The sequence below is a fragment of the Carassius auratus genome, chromosome 24 (assembly GCF_003368295.1).
Source record: "Carassius auratus strain Wakin chromosome 24, ASM336829v1, whole genome shotgun sequence".
NCBI lineage: Eukaryota > Metazoa > Chordata > Actinopteri > Cypriniformes > Cyprinidae > Carassius > Carassius auratus.
Window position 1 is genome coordinate 7,077,219 of NC_039266.1, and position 24,672 is coordinate 7,101,890.

A 24,672-nucleotide genomic window follows, 5' to 3' on the forward strand; every position below is an offset into this window, starting at 1 on the left:
GAAGTCGCGCCTAAGTCGCATCAGTCCAAAAATACGTCATGATGAGGGAAAAAAGCATATATAAGTCGCACTAGACTATAAGTCGCATTTATTTAGAACCAAGAGAAAACATTACCGTCTAAAGCCATGAGAGGGCGCTCTATGTCTTCAGTGTTGGCTACAGTTGCATTGAGCAGCATAGAGCGCCCTCTCACGACTGGAGACGGTAATGTTTTCTCTTGGTTCATTTCTCTTGGTTCATGTCAAATTTTGATAAATAAGTCGCACCTGACTATAAGTCCCAGGACCAGCCAAACTATGAAAAAAAGTGTGACTTATAGTCTGGAAAATACCGTAATTTTTTTTTAATTTATTTTACATTTAATCAGAATTCATGTCAACTTGCATGGTTTGCATGCAGATTACTGTTCAGACAACGGTGTTAACAGTATTCTCTTATTTTATCAGAATAAATGTACGTGTTCTGGTGTTTTCAGCTCATCATAGCATTTTCTGTAATATAGAGAGAGTGCTTGTACATGGTTACCAGGCTGGGAAGAAGCTGGATGATGAAAGAATGATTCATTTGCAAATCTGACATAACTCACTTTTTGGAGCTTGTCTAGATTCGAACTTGGGACGGACGTAACGTAACACTGTTTACAAGGCTGTTCTGTGATTTCTTTTTAAAACGGTATGTTTTCATTCAGTGCAGTGAGGTAAAGTAATATATTGTGAGTATATTCTGTTTTGGTTTGAGTAAAGTAAGTTTCCCATAACACAAATACCTGGAAGTACAGACGAATAAAGAATGTGCTACTTAACGTACATTAATTGAAATATTAATTTGATTAGCTGAAATAAACTAGAATATACACTGATGGTCAAAAGTTTTTAATAATTGTACCCATTAAGGTCATGAAGGCTGCCTTTTTATTTGTTCAAAAATATAGCAAAAACCATTATATTGTGAAAATATTCTAATTTAAAATATTACATTTATTTCTGTAGGATCAAGTGATAGTGAAGACTGGAATAATGGCTCCTAAAATTAAGCTTTGTCATTACAGGAATAAATTACATTTTAAAATATATTTACAAAGAAATATATTTTAAAGTGTAATATTTCAAAATGTAACCTACATTTTTGTAATCAATCCAAACTTTTGACTGGCAGTGTAAATATTAGATGAAAAAAAAAAAAAAAACTAGGGGCTATAAAATATTACCCCTAAATTTGCTAAATAGACCAGCTTAATCTATGATAGCTAAAACTTAATACAAGATATTAAAATATGAATAATATTCATAATGAGTTAATACTTTAATAGTGAAAGAATGACACTGAAATGAGAGACTTACAAAGTAAAAATGTTTTGTTACTGGTTACCACTGTTTAAATATAAAAATCTGGTTTAGCCATGAAATCATAATGGACCATATTTTTATTAAGATGTTCAGTGTCATCCGTAAACTGATGGATAGCTATTCTTTACTGATCCTCAGGTGAAATGTATACCTATGATGCAGAGACCATGCATACCACAAGAGCGGAAAGTGGCATCACTCTGTAATCTAACCCTCATTAATTCTGCCGTTCATCATTTCCCATCACTCCCCTGTCGCCCCTTTCTCTCGGACCCCGTGTGTCTGTGATCTCCAGGCTCTCCGTCGCTCATCACACACTCGCCGTGTGCTCGTCAGGCCCTGGTGGCGGTCCGAGACGCTGCAGAAGAACTGAAGGAAGCAGTGAGCGACGGCATCATCCTCTCACCTCAGCGAGACACAATAGAGAGAGGAAGCTGTGCACTCTTACACTGCAGCAGAGTGTGTCATGTGCGGTCTAGCTCTATTGCCGCAATGGTTGCAGCATTGCTAATCCAGCTGTAGACCTCATCTGTGTCGGTTTGCAGTGCACACACTCGTCGTCTTGAATGCACTGGTTATAGTAACAGGTTTGATGGGAGTGGTTAGATTTTTAAGGTTACCAAGCATGATTACCTGTGAACCAGCGAGCGGGAGTTTGAATGTGAAGAGGAAAATATGTCACAAATTTGTTGTCATTGCCAAGACTGGAGAAAGTCACTGAGGGACCTGCGGTTGTCGGATAAGGTGGGGCTTCCTTAAATTTTTGTGCATTTTGAGCATGTTTGTATACTCCAGCACTCTTTTATTAGTTCTTTACATGTACAGTAAGAATCAGAGGCGCTCGCTTGTCTATGTGTCTGTGAAACCTGGGGCCTGTTACAAAACCTGCAGAGATTGCTACCTTCTAAGACGCCAATCTAGCGAAGATGGAATCTTAGAAGTGACTGATTAGAATTTTTCATTAGAATTTTGTTATTAAAGAGAGAGCCCCTTGAGAATCTGGAATGTTTTACATAAGCAGCTTCTCGATGAACCGCACAAAGCTCTGAACAGGAGAAGTTTTTTTTTTTATTCTGGTGGCGTATATCGTTAAGCTAACTGCGCATTATTCTAATAAAAATAAAAATACTGAAACTAGCTGCAAAACAAGCACTTTAACTCACAAATGAGTCATTCGGTGCAGTTTATGAACTGATTCAACAGATGATTATCAAATCAGACATCGCTCTCGCGTTATCGAGATGCTTTAGGTTTCTTTCAGTTTAGTGAGAAACCATGTGTTTTTATGAAATGTTTTGATATTATAGAACTGCCTTTAATTTTTTGCATCGCTCTTTCGGGGTCGGTCTTGGTTTATAACAAGGAAAAGTATGTTTTTATGAAATGTAGAGAAGTTGCTTTCGATTCCAGCAGCATTTGGTGCGTTAGCATTTTGCTGAGCTAAATGCTAAAAGCTAACAGCTCATCATACAAATATGCAAAACTATTGCTATACATTGGATCATATGTGTACCGTTTTTTAAGTGTTGAATTAAATATAATCAACATTTCTCTTCCTCCACCATCTTAGTTTTTGTTCTTGTTCCGTGAGCTTGGTGCAGTACATTGCATCTGTCTTTTCTCTGAAAGATTTGTGTGAAACTGCCCTAGAACTTGACCAAACTTGGAGTTTTCTTAAATTTAGAGTAGACTCAGTCAGTCACCTCTTTATATAGAGGTTATAACGCAGAGCTATTTTGTGCTTTTTGGCCCATTCACAGCATTCTCATGGGAATTCCTTCTTTTATCCGTGTCTGTTAGCTTTCAGTAGAGGTGTGTCGTGACTCGAGAGGAGCGTGAGATGGTTCACATCACCTCTGCAGTTCCTCTTGATCTTATCAGGGTTATTGAATGCGTTGATGGATGTTGAGAAGATGTCCTCAGATTGGCTCTAAACAGGAATCAATGGGGAGCACGCTTCTTCAGGTTGGTACACTTCATTGCTTTAGCTAGATTTGTTTATGACATTTCGGTCAGTTACATGTTATAAGTTTCAAAAACATCAGGATTTGGACACGGTTGCTACAGCAGTGTCTCACAAACATATAAAACTGAGTTATCCATCGTACATTAAAAATGTTTTCACATTTTTGGTTGAAAAAGTGTTTATTTCAAATATTACAAGCATGATTATGCTTGTTGTTGGCCAGTAACTCTAATTTAAAGGGATAGTTCACAAATATTTAAATTCTGTCATTAATTACTGATGCTCAAACCCGTAAGACCTTCGTTCATCTTTGATACACAAATTATGATATTTTTGATTAAATCCGAGAGTTTTCTGACCCTGCATAGATAGCAAAGCAACTGACATGTTCAAGGCACAGAAAGGTAGTTAAGACATTATTAAAATAGTCCATGTGACATCAATGGTTCAACCGTCATTTTATAAAGCTACAAGAAAACCTTTTGTGCGCACACAACAAACATAATGACTTTATTCAACGGTTTTTTCTCTTCGACACGCGTTCATGAGAGTACCATGACACATTGATATTTAAAAACACTAATAATCGAATTACAAATCGGAGTACTAAATATAATCTCCAGTAAATGTCCAAATTAATCACATTTTTCATACTGTACAAAGTTAATCACTTTTAGCGTATTATTTCTCGTGTGTGTTAAGTTTTCATTAAAACGAGTCCCAGTAGACAAAAGAACACTACACATTGCTTATATCTGTATCTCCAAATCGGTTTGTTTTTTTAGTCGGCTTATCTTTTGTAAAATAATTTGCACACATGATTTGGCGAGGTTGTAAATGTCAAGCGCGTGAACCTGTGGGACAAACCGAACACATCTGTGCCGTTCCATCCCTAACTCAAATGAGCGAAAAGGTTTCTGGGACGGCAGAATTTAGGGCTGAGAGACAGATGGAGAGGGAGGATGGCTCGTTTCAGTTCTTCTGCCCTCAATAGTGTGTCTAGAGTACAGATGTCTTGTTTAGCTCTCTTCTGTGAAGTGCAACTCTTTTACCATCAGTCCTACAGCTTGAAGAGTGCAGATGGTTTCTTGAAGCTAACGTGTTTATCAGACAGCAGCTTTGAAAGCTCTAAAAGAGCGTGCATCTGAGAAGCGGTGGCCTTTCAGCCTTTTGTGATGATAAACTCAAGACGGCGTTCCTTTTTTAGTGTGCAAAGAGCTGCAGAGAGCTACTGTTCTGAAGCTTTGAGACTCCATCTGCATGTTTGCTGTCTTCAATGGGGAAAAATCGGAACTAGAGTTTAAGGTCTTTTGAAGCCTCTCTCTCTCAGTGACAAGCATCATTTCCTCCGCTTTTCTTTTCTAGCTTATATTTGCATCCTTGCAATGCAATGCTTGTAAATACAGTTGGTCTGATGCCTTATTTTTTTATATCTGTCAAAGCGTTTCAAATTATCTTCAGCGTTTCAATTATTTACATTTAGTTATTTAGCAGACGCTTTTATCCAAAGCGACTTACAAATGAGGAAAATAGAAGCAATAAAAACCAATGAAAGAGCAATGATATACAAGTGCTGTGTTTAAATACGATTAAAACAAGTCAGAAGAATAGAAAAAGAATAGAAAATTCTAGTTTTAGAGGCAACTTTTTTTCTTATTAAATAAAACTAGTTAGAATGTAAAAAAAAAATAATTAAATGAAAACATTTAATAGTTAGAATAGTGTCAAAAGAAGATGGGAGAGATGTTTTCAGTATCTATTCTGATTTATTAAATTATATATTTGTATATAAAATATGCATTAATTGCATTTATTAAATGCATTCATATAAGTATATTTAATATTATAAATGTAAAAAAATAATATATAGATTCATGTGTGTGTTTCTATAGGCTACATAATAAATCTACACAGTACACACACATACCATAAACATAAACCTTTATTTTGCATCCCATTTATCGCGATTAATCGTTTGACAGCGCTAGTATTAAGCCAATATTTAGTTTTCAGCAGGAACACCTTAAGAAGGAGATGAAGAAGACTGCCAAAGGACAGACAGACGACAGGAGAGTTTGCAGTGATGAAGAAAGGGCTGGTTGAAGGAGAATGTGATGGTCAGAGATTAGTGTGTGGCGTATGTTTGGCCTCAGCTCTGTGTTCTCTGGCTGTGTGTGGACTCAGTTATGTGTTGGGAGTGGATGGGCTGTGTCTCTGCACACTCCCAGCGTTCATTAATCTAATCAGTGAAACTGCTAGAGGTTTGAACGTTCTCGTAATAGAGCTCGTGAAATAGATCTGGTTTACCATGCAGGCGAGTTTATTAACAGAGATGTGACCGTTAGAGATGTGTGAGAACTTCAATCGCAAAAAAAGCATTCATGTCAAATCATTCGACGCATAAAGCACTATGTGAGAAAACACCTCGGGTTAAACTTGTGTGGTGTTCAGGAGCAAGAAGTCAGTGATCAGGTTATCAGTTCGGTCGCACACAGAGTTGATCTGTTCCGTAAGAAACAGTCAGAAACAATGTACTGTGTCTAAGATTCTTTGTTCTGGTGAAAATCTGAGGCAGCAATGCAATGCATGCATCCATTCACGTCATTTGCCTTCAGTTTCACTTGGAGGGCCCTATGAAATCAATTAATTTTTTCTGTATATATGCTATTGGAATGTTTTAATGGTTAAAATTTGTTTTTTTCGATTATCAGAAAGCATGTCTGTTTAATGGAAGTCGTTAAACTTGTACAATTGAACAAGATCAAGATTATAAAAAATTTAATTCCTGGGACACTTAAGAAAGCATTTTATTTTATAAATGTTTTGGATTGCATTTTTAAATATGTAAATATATCAAATAAACCAATCAACTGAATTCATAAAACTTGTATTACTTAACAATAATTTTTAGAAAATAAGAGTTATGATTTAATACAAATTTATTACCGATTTTTTTACTTAAGTCTGCTTTCAGTTTGTCAGGATCATAGATGCGAAGCCACGTTCGCTCTTTTAAAAGTTGTTGTTTTTTTTCCTACCCAGGCTCTTGTTATCATGTGTACAATGCATTAGAAATGAAACTGTGTATCCTGCGTTCACAGTTAGTGCCCTACTTTTTGGATCTGCCTTTTCCCCCATCTTCCTGCCTCATGTTTGGACAATAGACAATCGCTGGCCATCATTCTAGAGGAAGTGATCTCTCGCTTTGACTGCACGGATATCATTTGACTATAAACTGTTCTCTGGCAGTCGTTGCGTTGAAGTCTTAAAACAATGGTCATCTTCATCAGTTATTTATTTAACCAAATGGCACACAATCGCTGGGGAGATGCTTGTCTTTGGTGAGTAGACAGTGGTACATTCCCTTTGTACACTGCTGAGGGTGTGTTCAACAACGGGTCGCCAGCGTTCAATGCCAGCCGCTCCGGACAGGAGATGTGTGTTGCATTGGTTTCTCTCCAAAAGTCGTTGCAGACTGTTTCCATTAGATGTTTTCTGTTTGTCGTGTTGAACTTAGATTTTTTTTCTTCTTCTCTTCTAGGCCTGCCATAGAGCATCTTTACTAAGATATCCACAGCTTTGATGCAGCACAGGTAAGCATTTATACTTGAATTAACGTTAACACACAAGCAGTTACTGTGATATTCTGAGTGGGTGTTTGGTAATGATTGCTAGGTAGGGCGATAAAGATTTCATCTTGAGAAAATGCATGTTGATAACGATGATAAGCTCTTGCCTCTGTGTGGATTTATCTAACAGCTGATCATACAGTATACAGAAATAAATGTGACAGCAGACAGACAGAAGCCACAGTGCATGTGGCTAACAAGTCTGCATGGTGTTTAATGTCTCTGAGTGAATGAATGGTGCAGTTTTGTCTATAGAAACTCAAACGTATAATGCTCATTGTGCTTTCAGCATCTGCGTCTTAATAAATGAGGACATGAACACATAAACTTGATCTCTAGAGCTCTTCAGCAGCACTTTACAGTGGCATTTAAGTTTCAGATAGGCCTACACACCGAATCTCTCTTCACGACTGAAAGCGAAAGATCTTTCGAACGAACCGACAAAATAAAAGTTTGGTTTAACTTGAAGAAATTGTGACAAATATATTACTATATGCACAAATGTAATACAGTAATGACTTTTAAGAAGTATCATAAGTTTTATTTTGCATAGTTCTTTTGTGCAGCATCTAGTAATGCAATGTTTTGTTAGAAATTAATTGTTAGATTTTCATTTGATTACATTTTAAAAGTTTGATTAAAATGGTATCAATTCATTCCGTTAGTAACCATTTTTGATGATGAATTTGTTTTAAATCATAAAGAATCATCAGAATCCAGAAACATTTTATGGAAAACAGAATCTAGGGGAAAATAAAATTAAAATTAAAAAGAAGCTCTGTGGAGTTAAATTTTGAACAAACTAGTTTTGTTTACATTAATTCTAGGTCTATGTGGAAAGCATTTTCTTCCCCATTAACGATGGAACAAATATTGTGATGTTATTTTTGGACCAGCATTAATGGTAGGGCATTGCAAAACTATTTCTAAGGGGTTTCGAAATTATCAGAACTAGTAAAAGCATAGATGGATAGTTGCCAAGTTTTTGGTTCGGTATTAGATTCCATTAAGAAATCCATCTACTGTATTTCAGTGGGAATCCATACATTTGGGAATTTAGCGCGAGTATGAAAACACTCCCCATGTAGATTTGGCTTGGTTTGAGTTCATGCATCCTTACACTATTAACAAAAGACAATGGTTGTTTTTTTCCCCAAATTTTTGTGACTTGGGAATTAAAACTAATTTCACACTTTTACAGTATGTAACCGGTCACATATTGTGTTTCCAAGGTCCTCAAATATTCTTTGGAGTCCAGACACTCCTCGTGTCTTTAGTTTAAGACATTGTTTCAGCATTTTTGTCACTGGATAGCATTTGTTTAATGTAACTAATGAAAACGAGAGTCCAAAGACCTTTAGAAAGTAGGTCACCTATGATGTGGCCTGGAGATGTTCATGAAAAGGTGAACAAAGATGTAAACTCGTTCTGACAGCTGAGCCCTGCAGGCCAATCAGCATCAGTCTGTTCTTGAGAACACTACCTGCTCAACGGTCTGCACCGCCTGATCATTCTCCAGTTCGCTGTTGTTGTTTTTGTAATACAGAATTGTCATTTTAGATCCATCATGTCTGGCTCAGTCATCCAATTGAACATCAGGATCTCTACAACTTCCATTTTAACTCTGGCAAATGTCAGTAGTTGTTTACGAAGTTCATTTGAAGTTTTCTGTTGGTTTTCCAAAAAGCAATTTGACCTTGAAATGGGACATTGCAAAGAGATTTTCTCTTTTCTTAAATACCAGAGCCTTTTCCTGATTGCTTTCACTTGTTAAAGAAACTCAGTTTCCACTATGTAACCTTAATTCAGTTATTATCTTCCTCAGTGTTGAAATAAATCCAAGATGACGGACGAGGTGATTGTCATCGCCAAGTTTGATTACATGGCCCAGCAGGACCAGGAGCTGGACATTAAGAAGAACGAGCGTCTCTGGCTCCTGGACGACTCCAAGTCCTGGTGGAGAGTACGAAACGCTACCAACAAGACGGGCTTCGTGCCATCTAACTACGTCGAACGAAAGAACAGCGCAAGGAAAGCCTCAATCGTCAAGAATCTCAAAGACACTTTAGGTGAGGCCACAACTTCTGCTTTACTCAAGAACATCCTCCCAGTTGCTATTTGATTATATCTCTAGATTAAGAAACTCATGTTGCTTCAGACCCATGTGACCGGTTTCAGCAGAATTTCCATGCTAATCTTCTATTTTTAATTCAACAAGAATGTTACCAAGCTCCAGAAACGATAAAAACAAAAATACTTATCTAGCCCGTGTGACTTCTGAAGAGATAAAATAGCTTTGTGCACAAGACAGACACAAATTTAAGTTATCATACATTGAGAATCTTGATTTCTGCTCTAATTTTGCAATAACATGCAACAACTTCAGTTGAATATAGAAGTAAGGGTTGAAATGGCATGAGCGTGAGTCAGTATTGACAACGATTATCTTCACTGTTGTGTGAGCAACGAAACCATTTGCAAACAAACTTCTGCTTTAAAGAGGTCCAGATATATTTGCTTCTAATTGGGTAATGTGCGATTTTAGTATGCAGGGCATATTCATCTTGTCATTTCCTGAGGAGTCTTGTTTTTGACCACGATGATGTTGCGGAGATACACAGGAAGATACAGTACTGAACAGTTAGTAGCTTTCATTTGACAAACCTGCTGCGTTCAACGGCTCGCTCTCAAAATCTCACACATTCAGTGGATGTTTTTTTCAGGTAAAGTAAGTGTCTTGTAATTTTTAGGTTGTCGAGATGTTTTAAACCCTAAGCCATATGATATTGTGTAGCCTATGCATTTACTGACATCTAAGAAAGTCATTTTTCAGCCAGTTTTCTCTTCAATTTACTTTTTTGTTTAGAATCTAAAAGTTCTGAGTAACAACGCTGTATGCAGTGCATGCTCCATGTATGGTTTACTGTCAGATCCATTAAGATTGGCAAAAAAGGCTTATCAATGGGTTAAAAGTAATTAAAACTTGTCCCGACTGGATTTAGACTTAAATTGAAAGAAAGCGTCAAGAAATTATGTTTTGCATTTTTAATTAACCTGATTTAGGACTAAGTTTTTATGCACCATTTTTTAAATGAATGAAAAACATCCCACTACACAGTACTGTGGATATATATGTGTGTGTGTGTTGGTTTAAAAATCTATATTTGTTAATTTCAGCAAGTCATTCTCATTAGATTCTTATTAATAATGATAAATAAATAAAAAAACTCAGTAAAATGCTGTGATGTATTAAAGTGATAACAGAATTAGGGGAGAATTTACCATGAAAATAATTAGTGCTTTTAAACGATTAATTGCTTTCAAAATAAAAGTTTTCTATTTATATGTATTACCGGAATATAAATTCCCACACATGGAGTATATATTTTGAAAATACTTATATATTTTAGATAAATATATTTAATATATAAACATAACATATTTTTTTTAAATGTATGCATGCATGTATTTTATTTATATAATATACAAAGTATACACACATATATTATGTAAACAAAAACGATTTATTTTGGATGTGATTAATCGTGATAAATCATTTGACAGCACTAACAATAAAAAAAAAAAAAGTGAATCCTCTTACAATTGCCCTTACTTGTTTATACAGTATTCTCTTTTTGATATTGGTGCAAAATATTGGGCTGTCTCTGAGTCTCATGAATACATTGAATACATTCAGCGATATCAAGCATAATGCTCTTAGTGTTTGTACTTAAAGTTGCAATGTAACCGAAGACGCAACAGATCTTTTCTTCTGTGTTGTGTTGTACATCAGATAGGGATGCTCCGATCACGATCGGCCGATCGTTAATGCGCATCTCATCAGTAAAGCCGGTTTTCTAATCAGCGGTTAATTCCCTCAGGTGCGTGATTTCACATAGAGCAGCTGTTACTACACAGAGCCATTGTTAACTGAGAAGATGAGCCAATAAACGCTGAAAATTAACGTGATTTGCGCATCTTCTCTATTAACAACGGCTCTGTGTAGTAACAGCTGCTCTATGTGAAATCACGCACCTGAGGGAATTAACCGCTGATTAGAAAACCGGCTTTACTGACGAGATGCACATAACGATCGGCCGATCGTGATCGGAGCACCCCTACCATCAGAGAGAGTACTCTACCCTTACACCAGAAGACTAGGTTTTTATATTTTACTGAAAAAATTGAGACGCATGCATTGATGATTCATTCAGAGTATGGTAAATAGCATGCATGCATAACGTATAAAGGGTGACTTTTCATTCCATGCTGAATTCTTTTGCATTTAGAGGATTTGAGATGTTGATGAGGGAAGTGTTTGTGACACTGGAATGTGAAGCTTAGTGTCAGGAGATAAGCAAGACAAAGAGAAACAGAGGAGACTGAAAGATTAGCTCATCATATTCCTGTCTAGACTAGACCACATGTTTACCACACCTGAATAGCCTTGTCACGGTAGCAAAATTTCAGTATTTGGTACCAATACCAGTGAAAATCCACGGTTCTCGGTAACAAAGCAAAACACACAAACATGCAAAAAATGAAATCCAAACTGTACATATTTAATTTTTAAAGGGCTTTTGAATTTTAAAGCCAAGAGTGATCTGGTTGTCTGTCTTTTAAAGTGTTTTGGTGTGCTTCCTCGTTTTGAGAGTGCATCTGCGCACCTTTCGGATAGCACCTCAAGGACCGGGTTGACCGGGTACACAGTACCACCAGTACTTAAAAAATCCTTGTACCGTAACATTTTAATTTCTTTAGTACCGACTTGGTACCGAAGTACCGGGTCTTTTTACAACACTACACTTGAGGCGCTGCTCTGAGCCTCTGGCTCTTTAGCCTGTTTTGTAAGTTTTTTTTTTTTTTTTTTTTTACACCGAACATCATGGTTTTCAAGCCTCTATTTGAATCCAAAAGCTTAAAGGGTTCGTTCACCCAAAAATGAAAAATCATTCATTAATTGTAATTTATTACTCACCTCATGTCGTTCCAAACCTGGAAGACCTTCGTTCATCTTCAAAACACAAATTAATATATTTTTATAACTCCGTGCCTGCACACATTGTGGTACTCTCCTGAACACGCATTGAAGACTGACACGGAAAAGATTCAATTGTAGAAATGTGGAAGTTCCGTTGCTTTCTATGCAGGGTCAGAGGGCTCTCGGATTTCATCAAAAAAAAAAAAAAAAAACAGTTTTTAAGATGAACGAAGGTCTTATGGCGTGGCCACACTGCACTTTTCGCTCCATTTACTCCCATTCATACGAATGCGAAAGCGTCAGACCGGAAACGCAAGCTCATGCGAAAAATGTAGCATTTCGCTGCGTTCCAAAGTTCCAAGTTTGGTGAACTCTGACCTGCGACTTCGCATCAGGTGAAGATGTGGGACCAGTAGAAGATCGATACGTCACTGCGTGACCTCTTTGTACAGAAATTCAAAAATTAAGGAATCGCTAGCTATATAACTTTAGCTGTAACGCATCGTCCTATTTTATATAATAAATATTTAAAAGATTATAAAAATTAAATATAAAAAGAAGCTGCATGGTTTTATATCAGTGGAAACAGGAATGGTACATTTGAATGAGGACGTTTTATCATTTTTATTGCTTAGGGTGTATACATTTATATAGAGAGAGATACAAGTACAATATAATAATACGCTTTCGACGACGTCGCAAAGGCACAGTACATGCACATATTAATCCATGTTGTGATAATTGAGGAGAGACCGTTTTATCTTGCTTTTAAAGTTACTGAGAAACAGTCCATGTGACAACTAACCCATTATATGTAAAGTCTACATTTATGCAACAACGATTTGACTAAAAACAGAAACGTTTTTCTTTTGCATTCTTGAAAATGTTGCATACGGAGAGCAATGTTGTCAAAACGATCTCCGTTCACATGGATCGGACTAAAAAATGTTAGTTGAAAATAATGTTGTGTAAATGCATGGTAATGCATGTTGCCATATGTATGTCTGTTTATAAAATGTTTCATCCTTTTAAAGTGACGGTCTCTGCCAGTAAATATTTGTGGTGTTTGATGGAACTGCTGGCACACGTCTGTGAGTGTGAGCATGTTTGCTCTTTAATCTTCACATCGGTGTACTCTTAAAGTGTTTCTGTGGTGGTTAGCTGGAGGTTGGGTCTGTGCTGTTGGTACACAGGAACAGGAACGGCTTCTTGTGTTGAACCTGGAGCTGTACAATGAGAGTTGTGTGCATGCTGCTGATAGCTATCTCTCTATCGCCGTCTTTGCGGCTGTTTTGAAAATGGCTTGTTCACACAGCCTCTGTTCTTGAGGCTTTCTCTTACAACTCTGCTGTTGTGTTTTAAGTTTATGTGTGTGTGTTTGCATATGCCATCACCTTCAGGTGCTCTTCCTGCCCTGCCATTTGCAGTACACAGATTTTCTGTCATAGAGTTTCTGTCAGAGTTTCTGATCTGTAAGGGACTCCAAACGAAATTGCAAATATATATATATATATATATATATGTATGTATATGTGTATGTGTATATATATATATATATATATATATATATATATATATATATATATATATATATATATATATATATATATATATATATATATGTATATATATATATATGTATATATATTAGGGATGTCAAATTTCGATTATTTCCATGATCGATCGTCGTTTAAATTAACGATCAATTAATCGATTAATCGTTAACCATAATACTGCAAAATGCGTCTATTGCAGGCACGCAGTCAGCGGTATGACAGGATGTGCAAAAGCCACACACACACACAAAACGCTCTCACTTGAATTAAAGAGGTTTTAGTCTGAATAAAATGCTAGTAGCAGGATTATAAAATGAATAGATGCGATTATGATCATTTGATAAAATGAAGAGAGCGCGCCATACTTTTGAGGTCATTTTACTTTGTTGACAGTTTCCAATCCCGCACGGAGAACGCTGAACTCGCATCTTTAAATGGTTTTGTGGTGCTCGTTGTTGTATTTTAAAGCACAATTGCAATGTTTTCAACTGACATTATTGTATAAAATTATCCGAAATGTGGAGCGCGTGTGACTGCGCTGCACATTAAGTGAACTACATCGGCGCTGCTGCACCAAAACACAGTTGCTCACATTAATTTGATCCTGCTGGATTCTGTCCTAGAAAATGTCCGATTTTTAAAAATCCGGCATACAGCGCATTAGATCGTGACAGTGCATGCGTGCAGACGAGGATGAGAGCGCGGCTTTGGCTAGATTTATTTGGAGGTTATTATCATGTCTCATTCGGCACAAATCGAAATGTTTCCATATTCGCAATGTATTTGAATGTTAAACTATTATTTATAATGTAAACTAGGCTTGTACTTAACACGCATATAGACGGAAAAGATGATCCTCTTCATATGAGCAAAAACGTCCTTGGAACAGCAGAGAGGACCGGTATACTACGGTCTATTTAAACTGACCAGTGTAACCTTTTAATGTTTAGTTGACATTTTATTTTGATAATGAACAGACTGCGATGTAAGTTTGAATCGCTAGAATATACGTGTGCAGCAGGCTCCAGCGCGATCGAAACAGCTGAGACATTAAAAATATATATATATATTTTCCGCAGAAGTGTTTACTTTCATTTGTGCACACTCACAATAAAAACAGAAGATTTGTGCTCTTGTAAAATAAAGAAAACAAACAGAATGCGTTGTCATCCTTTTTTTTTTTTTTTGTGAACTTATGGAGCGCCCACACTTCTGTTTTAAATCCGTTAATCTTAATTAGCCTATTTAAGTCGGATATATTTCGCATTGCCTATTTAAAAAAAAAAAAAAAAAAACATGAAAACAAATTGTTATTTTTATGTTGGGCCTATTACTTAGTAGGCTATAAATTTTCCTTAAAGCATCCCATTTTGTCCCAGGGCTTAGAACCTGTGCCCTAGTCAGGTCCATGCAGAAACTTGTGAACGATGCTCGGCGTCACCGTTTAGTGACAGCAGTGAATGCTCCAGGAATGTGTCGGTCACAGCGCCTATTAATCGCTGTTTTGAATCCAGCAATTATTTATTTAGAAATGATAAGATCTGATTATGACAAGTGTGGTATAAAAGCTTTGTTTATTAGAGGAATAATAGGTTAACTGGAAAATGTTAGCTCGCGACCATGCTTTTGGACCCCATAGTCTTCATTTACGCGGCTTTGTTCTGGTTTGCCGGTTGGTAACGAATTTCCACAAATTCAGTATATTTAGGCATTGTTTCTTTTCCTAAATCTTCATAGTCTAACCCTCTAATTTCCCAGGTTTATTTTATTATCTTTCGCTTTTAATAACTGTTTTCGCATCTCTTACTGTGGTAAACATGGGAAGGGAAATTAAAGATTTCATGAATTAAGAATTCGTTCGATTTATTAATTTGTTCCCTTATTTCACTTAAATCATGGGTTATTTAGGGAACAAAATTAATGAAACATGGACAATTGCCACATTAATAAATCGTAGGAATGAATTAACAAGTTGTAGGAATGAATAGACTACCTGTCCTGTCACTGTGTCCCGCAGCCCTGCAAAGCGCACGATATAAAACAGTTATCTGATGAAATGATTAGTAACTACATTTCTATTGCATTTAATGTTGAAGAACTTTTATGTTGTTTCTATTTTAATGTACTTTAAAGTTTAAATCACATTAAAAGCTTAATTTGTACATTGTGAATGAATGATGATGCTTTTATATATCGTCACCGTCACTCACAGCCGCTCGCACGTGTTGAGTGCGCATGAGCCGCACGCAGCCCAACATTGAATCGGTTAACCGACCATCGATAGCCTTAATCGATTGCATCTCTTATCGACAATTAATCGATCATCGATTAATCGTTGACATCCCTAATATATATATATATGTATATATATATATATGTATATATATATATATATGTATATATATATATATATATATATATATATATATATATATATATATATATATATATGTATGTATGTATATATATATATATATATATATATATATATATATATATATATGCTGCTAATTTTATTTATTGTTAGTTAGTTTTCAACATAAAACTTGGTCAAATGATTTTAGTCCATGTATGAGTACTTTTTGAGCAAATTTTAAGAAAATCACGACAATACTGATAACCATGATAATTTTGGTCCCAATAAAATTGTGATATTACATTTTCATAATGTTTCATCTTTATGAGGTTGAATAAAAGAATGACATTTTATTATTATTTAGTTTATTTTCTAAATCTCTGGGGTATATTTGTAGCAATAGCCAACAATACTTTATGGGTCAAAATTACTACATTAGGATATTATGGAACATTTCCTAATATATCAAAATGTAATTTTTCCTTCGTCAATTTGGAAAACTTTAAATGTGATTTTCTCAGTATTGACATTGTTTATTTAATCAGCTTTCAGATTATATATAAATCTCAGTAAAAAAAAAAAATGACCCTCATGACTGGTTTTGTGGTCCATGCTCACATATGACTAATAATCTTAATCATATTTGTGGTGTTGATTGCATCAGCCTTGCGACACGGTTTATTTTAAGAAAATATGATCAAACTAATCAAAATAATTTTATCAATAACTATACAAATAGACACTAGCTAGTAGGGCTGTGCGATATGGAGAAAAAAAAAAAACTATCGCGATTTCTTTGATACATTTTGCGATTTCGATTTTAATTATGATTTTGACACACACAGACATGCTTTAATTTGAAACATATTTCCAAAAGAAAACCAGCTGGAGCTTTATCAAGAAGTTGTAACATGGCTTTAGAACAAACACAAGTAAATGTGACAAAATGTCTAGACATGGCAAAAAAAAATTGTGGTGTTGAAAAAAAGAGCACGTAGTAGTGTGAAAGCACATTTTTTTTCAGCATTATTTGTGTATTAAGTCCATTAACTATTTAGTGTTTTTTTTTTTTTTTTGGTGTATTCAATGCTGATATCAAATGCTTATGGCATTATAGTATGCTATACATAAATATGGTAGTCATCTTGGTATTTTCATGGTACCTTAAGGAATACCACCATGTCCAAACATGTTACATGTTCTTGTATTAGTATGAACAGACTGGATGTTCATGGCTTCTTCTGTGCAAACTTGCATTTGAGGCAAAAAAACTGTGAAAAGGGAATAAAAAGCTATGTTTTTAAAGCAGACTGATATTGGCAGTCAGGGTTGGCTGCTAGTCACCATAGACGCCATGAGTTCCCTATGTGTGTATGAGGGACAGACTAGTCCTGCTAAAGGAGGGAGTGATTGTGATTGGTCCACACTGGTCACATGGTCAGGCAGCCGGAGAGCGGTTGACTCGTGGGAGGGTGTTTCACATGGAATAGTTGCACAGCTGCAGAGGGAAGTGCCGAGTCGCCTGGATAGCCCAAAATGGATATGGCCGATCTCTTCAAACACTTCTTCCGTGAGTCTTGCCACTTTTCTCTCCTCCTCGTTCTATCGCCAGTCTAGAAATCTGACAGCGCTGAAAGTTTTAGCTTGGATTGAGTTTGCATTGAGACATTCTTGGTTGTAGGATTAGGGAAGTGTGAAAGGCTTTTCTCTTGTGAGCGGAGTGTGAGTTTGTCAGAAACCCCCACAACACACACACACTCACTATTTTTAACCTTTTCTGTTAATCCATCATTTGTACACACTTTACAAAAATTAGTTTGGAAGCCAAATAAGAGTTAACAGACTAGTTGGCATGAAAAGTATTTTTTTTTTTTCTCTCTCTTGCTCTCTGTGTGTTGTCGAGCAGCTGGGCGGGCAGTGCTCTGAAAAGCCTGTAATTGCACTACACACACACACACACACACACACACACACACACACACACACACACTGCAATCAACACAGTGTAAAGAACTTCCACTCTTCTTTGTGCACTTAAACTCTCCTGTTACACTCAACTGGAGTTTTCTCTCCCAGCCCAAGCCTCTTTTAATCAAGTTTGGTTTGGAAACCCGCCGGTTCTGTTCTTCTAGATGCGTCGCGTTTGGGTGCTGAGGGTCTGCTGTTTTGGGGATTCCTGGTGTCAGCTCTCGGTGAAACACTGAAAGCACTGTTTGATGATTGATGGCGCTCGTATCTCTTCTGGGACAGCCGCTGGTGTAACATGGTGTTAGTTTCTACAGTCTCTGACAGGACTGATGTGATGACAGTAGTGTCTTGTCGACATGAATTAAAAGATAATGGGGTGGTGTGTGAAGTGTATGTAATTGTGCTTGAGAAATAGGGATCTTAAAAGGACTGTACACCCAAAAACGTATTTTAAAAACCCATATGACCCATACCAATATTGTTCATCACTATCATAGCTATTGTAAAAATATATATTGCGTAAACGTTTGGGATTGGTACGTTTTTGTTTATTTTGTATTATTGTTCTCTTTTGTTCACAAAGGCTACATTTGTTTGATAAATACAGTATTTTTAAAAACATTTTCAATTTAAAGTTAATATTTTTTATTTAGTAATGCCCAATTTTTAGCTTCGTTACTCAAGTCTTCGGTGAAATCATTCTAATATATCAATATCATCAATATTATCAAAGCTCTTTGTGTTATAATTTACATTATAAATGTCTTTACGGTCACTTTTGATCAGTTTACAGTGTCTTTGCTGGGGAAAACAGCAAAAAAAAAAAAAACCTTTTTCTTATTATCCTATTGAACCTAAAACTTTGAATGTTTTTAGTAATGAATTGCAAATTGTATCTATTTTAACAATCATCTCCCATCTTAGTTATTTTTTAATTAGTTACAATTGAATAACATTATTAAATGTAATTTTCAGCTAATTAAAAATGTTGATGCCTAAATTCATTTGTAGTATTTTTAATTGTTCAGTTTTTGGGGGTTTTATTTCCAGTTCTTTTAGACTGAATTGAATAGAACTTTATTATCAAGCATTCATCAGCCATCACATGAAAATAAATATAGTTTAAATGTATTTGTTTTGGCGAAGCTGGATTACTAACATAGGTGTTTAGTTCACGCTCGTACGCTTGTAGTCTTAATTCTCATTCGTCCATGCATTTAGCCACATGACATGTGACCATCAACGATGTTTGGCATTAGATGACGTTAAACCTGAAATAAACCTAAATGCACCATATTTAAATGTCAACGCAAATGTTTCTTTAAAGGAATATCTCCTTTTTTTGTGTTCTACAGAAGAAAGTGATACTACGAGTTTGAATGGAAACCCGCCCCTGAGAGGTGGTCTTAGATTTTGGCATCCTTTTCTCCCAGTTTTTCAGACCCTTTCTCTGTCTTCCTGTCGCTCGTAGCGGAAGAGCTCTAATTTGAGAGCGATTTCTCCTCAGATCTTTGGAGCCTGTGAGAGAGGAAGTGAGGAAACTGGATTGTTGATTCACTGCAGCGTCAGCCCATCCGTCTGTTTTTCTCCACTTCTCACTCCGACGCTTATAAAGCTGGTGGAAAACACCACGAGATGATGTCGATTTGTGAGCGGGACAAACACGCAGCTTTAATTCTGATGCAGACGAGTACAGGAAGTGATGACGGCTTTCTGGAGTGTTCCTGACTTAAACACACAGCAGGCTGATGGTCTGCATACGTGGTTGGGCTGTGACCCCCGTTTGACTCCCAGAGGAGCTCTCGACGGGCCTGCGCTAGCCAAACAAGCACAGATGTGCAACAGAGGCTATTTATACCAGCGTGTCGTCAGACTACCTGCACCAGAAATGAGTGTTAGTGCTTAATTACGGTGAATCTAATGAAATGTTTCACCTCACAATCAAAAGAAATTTGATTTTGTAGAATTTGTGTATACTTACTGTAATACAGTTTAATGTAATTATGTTTAATGTCGTCGAACTTTAACTAAAATAGCCATTATTCTTTTTTCGTTTATTGTTTGGTTGAAATATGGTATTTCTTTTTTATTTTTGCTTAATCTGTCTTTGTTTCATCTTGGTTTTTTTAAGCTTATGTTGAACATTTGCTGGTTTCATTTAGGGAAGTTAAATTGTATTTGGAGGTCTGTTCGTTGCAGATTGTTTTGAATTGGTTTGCGCATCGAGCGAGCATGTGACGTGCACACAGTCTTGAGCAGCTGAAGGCTCTGTGGTTTACAGTCACTGTCATTGGAGGCCGTTTGATGTCTCTTCTTTTTGAGTTGAAAGAATGTCTTGTTTTCCGCTTGACTTTGAGCCCAGTTCTTACATTAAAAGTGCAAGTGATTTTTCTTTCCTGTTTTTACTAGTTTTGCTTGCATCTCTTTCATTCATACACTTGGGCACTTTCTGCTAAATCTATAAAAATATATATATTTATAAACAAGTTATGTTTGTTTGCCACACTTTCATGTCATTTATTTAGCTAGCATAAAATCCACCTACTCATAGCCATAGGTTGCTTTTGAATTGGGTACAGCCTTGTATTGGAGAACAATAGGATGAACTCATCATAGGAAACAACTAATCTAAGTCAGCTCATGCTGCACTCAGAGGAAAGACTTGAAATGGAAGGGAAGTGGATGTAGTGTGTTGGGTGGGTGGAATAGAACTTTATATGGAACTCTGTTGGTTTTTTACAAGTTGTAATGGTTGCCAGTTAATTACAGATGGCAGTTTTTGGTCAAATTTGATTTAAAAGTTCATGTTTAAAAGTTATATTGGAAAAGATAATAAAAGAGACGTATATAAACACATTGAGTTATGGCCATACAAAGCGTGCAGCTTCCTTCCTGAGCAACCTCCATAGGAATCCAGGAAAATTCCTAATTTTGTTTTCAGGAAATACACCATGGCTCAATACAATGTGTTTTGTTCTTTCAGCAGCACATCCATGGACTCGTAGAGAATATCAGAGACTCGGGGTGGACCGAAAACTCTTTGCATTATGGTGGTAAATTCTGAGTAGCGTTATTAACTTTTTCTTCAACACATAAACAGATCTGTTTTTAAAAAGTACGATTCCAAGTGTTTAAATAAAGCATATATTTAAGTGGGAAACACCCGCCATTTGTAATCCAACCTATTTGCGAAATTGTATGTTTGCGCTGATGTGGTTGGTTACTGTCTAGAAGTGTTAGTTAAGAGACTTGTGTAAACTGCCAAAGTCAGCTCACTAGAGACCATGTAGACGGACTAATCCGATGGCTGAGTGGGTGGATTACTTTCCCTGTCTCGTGAAACAACATCAGTCGTGTCACGCTCAAGAAAACCACCACTGGTCTGAACATTCACACCCAACATCAGTTGCCTTTATTAACAAGTGACAACGTGAAATTTGCCTTCGTAATCATTGTATATTTTAACCTGCATGTTTAGTCCAAATTTTTATTTATTTACACTTTTTCATTCAAATTGTCCTAACTTTTTCATGAGTTGGATTAATGAATTAGATCACTAACGTTTTATTTGGATCTTTTTAATGAATCATTTGATCTGTTTATAAAACCTTTCTGAATGATTCTGTCATAAATCATACTTATCTGGTTTATATTAACTCGCTGACCGAATGATATGGTAATGATGGAAGGGCATGACATGAGAGTGAATGATCTAACAGAATTTTCATTTTTGGGTGCCTGTTGAATTTGTAGACGAGTTGAACTCATGCTGTCAGAAGATTCACACATCTGTGGTTACATGCACCAACACGCTCACGCATGGGGCACTAAATGCTCCAGTTAGTATCGCTCATACACTTCACATTCACTTCCTGCTCACATTGACCATGCAAATGTCAATCCCCCTTAATCTGACAAAGCTTGGAGGCCAAAGGCAAATACGTCATGGTTTGGGATTTCATACATTTGTATTGCAAATCAGGCAGTAGAGGTATACGCAGGCACAGAGTAAATTCTTCTGGCCTCTACCTTTGATAAGCATCTCACTTATAGCATATAGCCATTGGAAAAGCTTTGTTCTCGCTATGTTAACCTTTAACCCCTGAGCAAGCATGAAGTAAATTTGGTGATTTCCTTTTAGATTAGGTAAGAGTGGTTCCAAGGTTTCACCTGCTTTTTTGGTGACAAGTTTTGTTAAATCACATCTAGTTCTTGAACCCTGCCTACAGGTATATTAATTTGAAATATAAAGACTGAGTTTGCCAACTTCCATGTTGAAAACAGGGTGAACCAGCTTAAAGTAATTTGGTGTGGTTTGGTTCTGATGGTTTTAGTGGGGGTTGGCTTACTTTAAGCAAACCATCTTAGACCAGCAAACAGCAGAGATACTATCGTAATACCACGGTATTCTTTGAAGTGCCATGCATTTTGTGTTCTATAAATGAGCATGGTACTACCATCCAGTAACGTAATTATATTGCTTTGCTTTTTTTGTAAAGTATGTAAAGAGAAAGAGGGTTTAACTGTCTTTGGGCCTTTGGATTGGGCCAGTACAAACTTCACTGCCAAGTGGACATTCCTGCACGGTAACACTATTCACAAACCTTTGCCAAACTAACCAACATGGTCAAAAGGCCTTGGGGTCAGATATTCTCCATTAATCCTCCAGACCGGCACACTTTGCTTGACCTAATGTGGTCAGACAGGCCGGAATCCTCGACAGCATCCATGAACCTAACCCAACACTCCCTCGCTCACTTCTTCCTCATGGAGGAGGACGATGGGTGTGGTGATCATTCCAGTGTCTCTTTGCAAGTACTTTTTTCTGAACAACAGAACTAGACCACACAGCTGTGCGAGACAGGTTTGCGTCATATACCTTGTATCATGGTGGCTATATGTTTTGCGTTGTCACAAAGTAAGCATTTATTTTTGTTTGAAGAATTTTTCTGTTGCTCCTACATGCTCGTTCACATGGGAATAATTGAACCATCTCCATGATCAAGGAGGAAGCCAAAAGTGCACAGCTTGTCATATGATCTATGAGTTGTAAAAAGTGGTGAGAACATGATTAGTTGGTTGTAATTGGGTGGTTTTGAAACTGGACCAGTGCCCGTGTTTACCAAGAGAGGACACACTGCTCAAGCAGGCGGGAGCTGATAGCACCCTGTCAGTATGAAAACACAAGCCTGACTGCACTGTAACATGTGTTTGGACAAGTTCTTTTTTCACTTGTGCCCTGCCTGTTGGTGCCTGTATCAAAATACATTGTTCTTTGGTTTCACAGAATAATTTAAACAAGAATGGAGTGCAGGGTGATGAAATTACCCCCTGAAGAGACTGTCTCAACACATTTTTCATTTCTGAACATGGCTTTCCATTGACAAAATGCCTTTAGTTAAATGTGCATATTTTTTTTAGTGGACAGTAGTGCAGGAATAAAGATATGAGCTTTTTCTTAATATAAAAAAGAACTGATACAAAACCAATTGAAGGTGTCAGGTGTATGCAGAAGCAGTGAGTAAATAAGTGAAGTGACACGCAACCAGGTATTGTGTTCCATACTCTGAATTTGTGCTTTGCATTTAACCCATCCAAGTGCACCAACACCGTAGTGAACTGTAGTGCACACTGGAGTAGTGGGCAGCCATTTTTTGTTGCAGCACCCAGGGTGCAATTGGGGGTTCAGTACCTTGTTCAAGTGTACCTCAGTTGGTGCTGTTCATTCACTCCCCCCCCCCCAACCCACAATTCCTGCTGTTACCAAGACTTGAACCTGGGACCTTCAGGTTACAAGCCTGACTCTGACTGCCCCCTCGTAATGAAGACTTTTCACAAAGTTGAGCGGCAAAATTATGTTGCCTTGTACCTTGTATCTGCCACTTTCTAAAGCAGTATCTTATGTATTATTGTAGAAGGCAGTCCTAGAATGCAGCAACAAGTTCTCTGAAAAGGTGATTTGTTAACAAATAAGGTAAACTTAATGAAACATTGAAATCCCCTAGTTGCTAAATTGCTTTAGTTTCAATGAAGTTGAAGCCAATTTTTGGGGGGGCGTCCACACTGACTGCAGTACAAGTAGTTGAGAACAAAGAAGGGACACTAATTGTGTATTTGGGAAAACCTGAATGGCTGTTCTTTATGTATGCAGGAATTGGCAAGGTGAAACGGAAGACGGGCATGCGTGAAACGGCCTCCAATATGGACTCTGACCTCTACCCGGACAATGGTGAACGTCTGTATGACCTAAACCTTCCTGCGCTAGTCAAATTCAGCTACACGGCAGAGAGGGAAGATGAGTTGTCATTGGTTAAGGGCACAAGGGTCATTGTCATGGAGAAGTGCAGTGATGGCTGGTGGAGAGGGAGCTACAATGGCCATTCGGGATGGTTTCCATCCAACTACGTGACGGAGGATGCAGATGGATCGGCGAGCAACGACTGTGGCTTGTCGGAGAAATTGGCTGCTGTTGTTCATAGTGCGAACGGCAATCAGGTGCTACACACAGTACAGGCACTCTACCCGTTCAGCTCGGGCAACGATGAAGAGCTGAACTTTGAGAAGGGGGAGGTTATGGATGTTGTGGAGAAGCCCGAAAATGACCCAGAGTGGTGGAAGTGTCGCAAAGCCGATGGGCAGATGGGACTTGTGCCGAAGAACTACGTGACTGTTCTGCAGGAGTCGCACAACTCAGCCAGCATGGCCGGGCCGCCCACACCTGACTGTGACTACATTGAGCCTTCATCCAGTGGACGCTTCGCTGGCAAGCAGTGGTACTATGGGAAGGTGACACGTCATCAGGCAGAGGTGGCACTCAACCAGAGGGGCACAGAGGGAGACTTTCTTATCCGGGACAGTGAGTCCTCAGT

At 37.3% G+C, this 24,672-nt stretch overlaps 1 protein-coding gene across 5 annotated transcripts in view; it reads left to right on the forward strand.

The window, feature by feature from the left end:
• Positions 1–24,672, forward strand: part of nck1b (NCK adaptor protein 1b) — a 38,427-nt gene that overhangs the window by 12,667 nt on the left and 1,088 nt on the right. The window contains exons 1-4 of one of the 5 annotated variants that reach the window (XM_026200850.1): positions 3,175–3,312; positions 6,855–6,906; positions 8,768–9,011; positions 23,955–24,670. In XM_026200850.1, the coding sequence (XP_026056635.1) occupies positions 8,786–9,011; positions 23,955–24,670 (942 nt within the window). In that variant the 5' untranslated portion in view covers positions 3,175–3,312; positions 6,855–6,906; positions 8,768–8,785. Of the gene's footprint in view, positions 1–3,174; positions 3,313–6,854; positions 6,907–8,751; positions 9,012–9,552; positions 9,666–17,266; positions 17,406–23,954; positions 24,671–24,672 lie in introns of those variants that run through there. The other 4 variants (XM_026200851.1, XM_026200849.1, XM_026200853.1 and 1 more) reach the window with 4 other exon arrangements.